The sequence below is a fragment of the Zeugodacus cucurbitae genome, chromosome 6 (assembly GCF_028554725.1).
Source record: "Zeugodacus cucurbitae isolate PBARC_wt_2022May chromosome 6, idZeuCucr1.2, whole genome shotgun sequence".
Lineage (NCBI taxonomy): Eukaryota > Metazoa > Arthropoda > Insecta > Diptera > Tephritidae > Zeugodacus > Zeugodacus cucurbitae.
Window position 1 is genome coordinate 5,618,260 of NC_071671.1, and position 7,444 is coordinate 5,625,703.

A 7,444-nucleotide genomic window follows, 5' to 3' on the forward strand; every position below is an offset into this window, starting at 1 on the left:
ATAAATTAATCGATCGGTAAAAATGAATTAATCATTCAATTCTTGTCTTCCTTGTTTATATTTTACCGGTTCATTATTTTCTAAGATCGGTCGAAAAAGGATATGAAATGCTTAACTTACTTAGATTCGTAGGACCAATGTATCTTAACCAGATATTGAAATACGGCAGCAATGATTTAAAATTTGTTTTGGTAGCGTTTATATATTCTTAACACTCACTCAAAAGTAGTTTAATCAGAGATCCAGAGATAATTGTTTCATCACTTCAGTGGAGATTCCATAACATCTGACTTTATAAATTTCAGAAGTCGACGGATAACTATGTTTGAGTCAGTAGTTGCTCATGAGATTATCTTCACTGAAGTCTGAGAACCATAGTTTCATCATTTCAGTGGAGTTCCCATAAAATTTGCGTTCCTATGTTTCAGAAGTAGACAGATATCTAAGTTTCAGTCAGTGGTAGTTGATGGAATTCTCTTCGTTCTGTTTGTTCTAAAAATGTTCCTGATTATCCTAGATTTCTTATTGTTATAACAATAAGATGTTAATATGAATCTTGATAACTTTCTATGGTTTCACGGAATCAATCTCAGTACTAACTATGAGGCTTTGGAGCTCACTGTCACTTTAACGTTAAGTATAATCATGAGATCTGCTTTATACTGCTATAGTGCTGTTGATTCTATTTTTTGTACGCTCGTCGATCTCGTCTGCTCTCTTAATGGAACTCAAGGAGTTGACTAAGACTGTACTATTTCCGTTATCTTGAAAGTTTGAGTTCTTCCTTATCGGGATTTCGTTAAGAAAGTGAAGGGGTTCTCTTTCCCTTCTCTTAACTTGTCTCTTTTTGTAATATTGCTTTATTTCTTTAAATTTTTGGCGGAGTCTGTGATCAGTTTATGCTGCATTCAAATATCCCACTCTGAATAGCTATTATGTATGACAACCGTTGTTTCCATTACAAAATATTTTTGTATGCAGGCAAGCGTATCCATTTCTATTTCTATGCACCTAATTGTTTATGTTTGGCAATTTGCTATGTAAGCATTGTTGCATGCATACATACATAGATATAAATGTAAATTAAGAGACATGTTTGTTTTATACTAAGTTTACATAGTGTCATCAATGCTACCGCAATAACGGTCGGTACACATGTCCTTTTCACAATGCCATACTAGTAAAAGCAGAATATGCTAAGCATCCCACAGCGACTGCAATTCGTACAGTTTATTGTAATTATTGACCACTTGCTGTGTGGTATATCTATATAGTATATCCACCACTCTCTTCCTCCCTCTCGCCCTTTCACTCTCTCTTGCTCATTTTGGCGCTTCAGCAGCCAATTTCTGTTGAATATTTATAGATTTATTGTCGTATCATTGGCATCGGCTCATGCTATTTTAATTAGATTCATGTTTGCTTGCAATCAAATATGCAATACAATATGTTGATGCAGTCACACACATACAAGCCTACATTTTGTTGCATTTACACTGCAAATCGTTTGCTATTTAACAATTTTGCTACACCCAACAAATTTATCATTCATACATGGCACTTCTTCAGCTCATCTGTGTGCTGCAAATGCAATCAGTCTAAAGTTTACACATCCGTAGTTTGTAAATAATTGACCTCAAATGTGTTGACTCAAGCGTATTAGTATTGTGGCAGATGTAGGCGTGTGTATTTAATTATAAATGAGTATGCTTCTTGTGTTATTAAACAGCAAATAGTTAGGCGGAGATATGAATAGTTGAGTTTGTATGAATATATAGTGAGTGGAAAGTCCTTTATGGTGACTGTTGCATACTTTAAGGCGCACACCGACTAGTTGCGCTTGAATGGTTGGTGTTTATTGTAATTAATAATGAGTTTTAGTGCACTTTACTTGTTTAAGAGAACATTTAATTGCCTGAATTGCTTAGAAGCCTAATATGAAGATTTTCAAACAAAGTTAAAAAATTAAATTAAAATTTTACCGTTAGATGTTGAGTATGAAAACTGTATATTTTCTACCATTTTAGGTATCCAGGATCTCAGACAAAATTAAATTATCATAACATACGAATTATGTATATCTCAAATATATACTAAAAGACAGTATTAACTGCACTTAGTAGAACTCTTTAGATCACTTTCCAATTAAGGGTTGCCATACACTAGTTTAGAGGAGTCAGTGTTTTGCGGAAATTGTTTTTATACTCTCGCAACAAATGTTGCTAAAGAGAGTATTATAGTTTTGTTCACATAACGGTTGTTTGTAACATCCAAAACTAAACGAGTTAGATATAGCGTTATATATACCAAAGTGATCAGGGTGAAGAGTGGAGTTCAAATCCGAATGTCTGTCTGTCCGTCCGTCTGTCCGTCTGTCCGTGCAAGCGATAACTTGAGTAAAATTTAAGATATCTTAATGAAACTTGGAACACATGTTCCTTGGCACCCTGAAGAGGTTGAAGAGGCATATCGGTCCACTGCCACGCCCACAAAATGGCGAAAACCGAAAACACAAAAAGTGTCATAACTAAGCCATAAATAAAGTTATGAAAATGAAATTTGGATAGGATCGCATTAGGGAGGGGCACATTTGGATGTATTTTTTTTGGAAAAGTGGGCGTGGCCCCGCCCCCAAATAGGTTTTTTGTATATAACTCGCAAACCAATAAAGTTATATAAACCAAACTTTCTGCAGTAGTTATTTTAGCCATTTCCTCATACAGTCCAAAAATGAAAGAAGTCGGATAATAACCACGCCCACCTCCCATACAAAGGTTAGGTTGAAATTTTCTACTAAAATTGCGTTAACTCACTAACGGAAAAGTCAGAAACTCCAAATTTTACATAAGAAATGGCAGAAGGAAGCTGCACTGAGATTTTTTTACAAAATGGAAAATGGGCGTGGCGTCGCCCACTTATGGGTCAAAAACCATATCTCAAGAACTACTCAACAGATTTCAATGAGAAATTCGGTATATAACACTTTCTTGACACCCTGATGATACGGGTGGAATATGGGCTAAATCAGTTCACAACTACGTCTACTTCCCATATAACTCAATTTTAAATTCTTTTGATTCGTTCACTTTATAATACATATATACATTAGGAACCAATGAAGCTAGCGGAATAAAACTTTACACAAATACTGTATTTGAGCTGTGACATCACTTGTGGAAAAATTTGTCAAAATCGACTTTTCGAGGCCCCTGATATCGAACATGAAGAACTCAGTGCCTAAGGGTAATTTTTCACCGAAAATATAAGTAAATCCCTCAGATATTTTTATATAATTCTTTCCCTCTGGATTTTTTTCTTATAACAGTTTCTCTCTGTACCTGAAATGGTAAAAATCGGGTCATAACTTCCCCCAGATCCCACATATCTAATTATAAGTAATATTAAATTAAGGAAGCGTATAGTCTTCGATACAATTTATATTGGTGGTGAAAACGAGTGAAATCGGTTTAGGAATTACCTCAGTCCCCATATACTATTTATGATGATTTTCGTTATTCTATTGAACTTTATACCGAGTATATGGGTCGAATTGTGTTATCTTTATAAAATTACATCATTAATTTGCGAGAGTATAAAATGTTCGGTTACACCCGAACTTAGCCCTTCCTTACTTGTTCCCTCTTCAGTTTAAATATGAGGGTTTTGTAAATGCCTACAAAAATAGTAGATAATCTAATACCTTTAATTCAAAAATTATTCCCAAACATGTGTTAGCATTTCTCATTTTACTACTAATATTTTTTAGAGGGTATCACAATGAATGAATGAATTGTAAAAACAAAATTGCCAAAATTGTTTCCAACAAAATTTCAAAAACACATTTCGTTTTATTTACAAACAAAAATTAAATATTTACTCAAAATTTCATTTTCAAAATTCAAAATACCAAGAAAAGCCACCAGCTTCCGCCATTCAAATACACTGAAAGAAACAGGCATAATTACTAATAAGAGAGTAAAGTTCCACATTGCATAATTAATGGTTGTTCTGTGCTCTACGACAGAGGATAAAGCTATTGCTTTAGCCTATATCAGTTTAGGATTTTGGGCATTTTGCACATTATTCCATACATTGATTATACTGGTGCATGCCAGTTTGGATACCATAGAACTGAAACGCTGTGATACGGCGTTAATTAGATTTGTGAAGAGTGAGTAAATGATGTAAAATAAAAAAATAACGAAAATCTTGTCAGCTAAATAAAATATTTTTTAAATTGTTCGCCTAAAAGTATGCTAAACTTTGAAAAACAGTAATTTTTTATAAACTATCTTGACATAATTTTGTTATTTATAGAATTCTTAACGTGTTCAAGTATTTCGTTTTAAAAAGTGTAAAGTTATTTTTCAAATATCGTGTGATTTTCGCGACAATCATGCATTTTTATAATAATAATCCGCAGCGACCTCTGTCGTTGCAATATGTCATGATATTTTCAATTCTATGTTGTGGTGAATAAATTGTGTATCTTTTGGTTTGAGTCACATACCTTTTCTTTCGTTTTTTTTCATTTTATATTTATCGCTACTTACTTCTCTTTCCAAATTCACCGCTTAGCATCGCCCATTGATTTTCACTTCAATTCGCTGTTTGGTGATTTACTACGCACTGGTGCCTCATTTATACTACTCAAAGCAATTAATGACGTAAGTTTGCTGGGATTCGAGTTTGTTTTTTTTCTATTCTTACATTAAGGTATATATTAAGCTAGGTTAGGTCAAGGGATAGGTTGGAAGATATTAAAAAACATTTAAAATTTAATGCAAAGAAAAATTTTAATATTTTAAGGGACTTTAAGCTTATGTGAACGGAAATGCTACTGTCATTTCCGGGATGATTTTAGTTTAGTTTAAAATAAATTTGTACTACTTTTTTAATTTTATTATTATTTATATTTATATTATTATTTTTTATTTTTAGTGCAACACCAATATGCTTGTGAACTTTTTGCGCTTCAAATATATTGAAGTATTTCTTCTACTCATTTTATTTATGGTCAGCTGCTTTAGAGAAGAAGCGAATGCCTTTGTGAAGGCTTATTATACGATGTCGCTGGGTGAGTGAAATTTGTATATCATTTATAGCTTATATACACATAAATTGAGCGCAAAAATATAGTACGAATTACATAACATAAATATATATACATATCAGGTGTGTTCAAAAAATAACGGGAATTTTCGTTTTTTGAAGAAAAAAATATTTATTCATTAATGTTGTCGCCTACAAAAATTTAAAAATTACCGTTCTTTTTTTAATATATCAAATGAAAGTCATGCCGAGACATTCATTGAAATATTTTTTTTTAACACACACAATTAAAAAAAAGCTTTATAAAAGTTAAATTTTTAAAAAATTTATAAAAAAATTGAAAAAATGTGCAAATATTCTTTTGTAAAAAAATTTAAAATTCCAGTTCTTGATTTGGCAATGCTTTATATTATATTCAAATATTGCTGCGAGCTCTTGGCCAATAAGTGAGCAGGAAATGAAATTCACTTCCTTGAAAGCGCTTGTATACAGGGTGTATGTGTGTGTGGAATTAAAGCGTCCAGCGGCAATGAAAAATTGAAGAGTTATAGAAATAATTCAGTAAAAATTATACAAAAATTAATTTTATGCAATGTTATATATCAAATTTTTGTAACAAAAGTGTATTTTATGACAAAAAATATATTAATGTGAAATAAAAAAATTGCAAACATATTTTTAAAAAAACTAAAAATATATTTTTTTGATAAAAACAAAAATAAAAATATATCCTTTGAAAAATTAATTTCTTAATAAAAAATATACATTTATTTATTAAAAAATTTATAACTGAATTTTTGAAATAAATTTAAATAAATAAAATTATTTTTTATTTTAACAATTTTATATATAATTTTCATTTTTTTACTCTCGCAACAAAAGTTGTTGGAATTATCGATTTCCGTAAAACCATATCCGGTAACGGTTCCGGTTGCCCTATATCCGGTTCCATTAACATAATTTCCGGCTACCCCGCATCCGGATATATCATTTAGTACTTTATAAACACCCTGATGCCACGGATGGAGAGAAATCGTTTCAGAATCACGACTACTTTCCATTTAACTCAATTTTGAATTTCTTCCGATTTCTTCACTTTATTTATACTACTATTACAAAGAGGAAAGATTTGTTTGTATGTTTGTAATGAATAACCTCAAAAACTACTGTGCCGATTTCAAAAATTGTTTCACCATGCGAAAGCTACATTCACCTCGAGTAACACAGGCTATATTTATTGCTATAATCTAAACTTTCTGGAAATAGTTCCCAGGTGAGGGTATCAAAAAGACTCTGTGATGGAGAATCTTAATTTGAAACTGAAAATCGTCAAAATATTAGAAATATACAAGCTCACTTTATAATCCAAGAGAAAGACATCGGACACCAAAGACCACACTCAAAAACGTAAACAAAAATATAACGTGATCTTGAAATGATATCACGTGATCTGGCCTGAAAACAAAAATATCACGTGACCTTGAAATGAACTCACGTGATCAGGGTGTGGTCATTGACCTGTAAACAAAAATATCACGTGATCTTGAAATGTCATCACGTGATCAGGGCGGGGTCATTGACCTGGAAACAAAAATATCACGTGATCTTGAAATGTCATCATGGGGTAACCGGATATGATGTTACCGGAACCGGAAATGGGACCTCCGGAAACGGATGTGGATAACGATATTGCCGTAACCGGAAATGGGTTGGCTGAATATTGGTTACTGATTCCGCTATCTCCATCGGACACCTGAGACTAGAGGTCGTAATCAAGATTAACTCATTACAAATAAAATATAATTTCATGCTCGAATTTTTTTCATTGTACATTTTTAACTGAACCCACGTAAGAAACGGGAAGTACATACATATGTATGGGAGAGTGTGTAAAAACTTTTAACTTATAACTTTTGGAATGTTTGTTTAAAGCCGTGCGAAGCCGGAGTGGTCGGCTAGTAATGTATACATAAGGAATCGATGACGACAACGGAATGAAAATTTACACAAATACTGTATATCATCTGTGGCTTCAACTGTGGACAAATTGTCGGAATCGGACTATAACTTTTCAAGGCCCCAGGTATCGAACATGAAGAACTCAGTGCCTAAGGGTAATTTTTCACCGAAAATGTCGGTAAATCTCAGATATTTTTATATAATTCAGAAGAAATAATTTTCTTCTACTAGTTGTCTCTGTTCCAAAAATTATTAAAATCGGGTCATTGCTTCCCCTAGTTTCCATATACCTAATTATATGTTTTTCAAAAACACGGTTCGGTTTATTCGCCATGTATCGGAATATATAAAACTATATCAATAACTTCGAGAGTATACAATGTTCGGTTGCAGCCGAACTTAGTCTTTCCATACTTTTATTTTTAATATTTTT

General features: G+C 32.4%; 1 protein-coding gene across 1 annotated transcript; it reads left to right on the forward strand.

Moving 5' to 3' along the window:
* The first annotated feature begins 3,818 nt into the window (after positions 1-3,818).
* On the forward strand, positions 3,819-5,726 carry LOC105211261 (uncharacterized). The gene is made up of 4 exons (XM_011182607.3): positions 3,819-4,171; positions 4,579-4,667; positions 4,942-5,077; positions 5,438-5,726. The coding sequence occupies exons 1-4, from the start codon at positions 4,000-4,002 to the stop codon at positions 5,500-5,502; spliced, it is 462 nt and encodes a 153-aa protein (XP_011180909.1). The 5' UTR covers positions 3,819-3,999; the 3' UTR covers positions 5,503-5,726.
* Positions 5,727-7,444: the final 1,718 nt, after the last annotated feature.

Bases quoted from the DNA above. Each gene is read 5' to 3' on its own strand.
- LOC105211261 (XM_011182607.3), top strand. From the start codon at position 4,000: ATGGTTGTTCTGTGCTCTACGACAGAGGATAAAGCTATTGCTTTAGCC. The intron at 4,668-4,941 runs GTAAGTTTGCTG...TTTTATTTTTAG, and splicing joins TACTCAAAGCAATTAATGAC to TGCAACACCAATATGCTTGT. The intron at 5,078-5,437 runs GTGAGTGAAATT...TTAAAATTCCAG, and splicing joins TTATTATACGATGTCGCTGG to TTCTTGATTTGGCAATGCTT.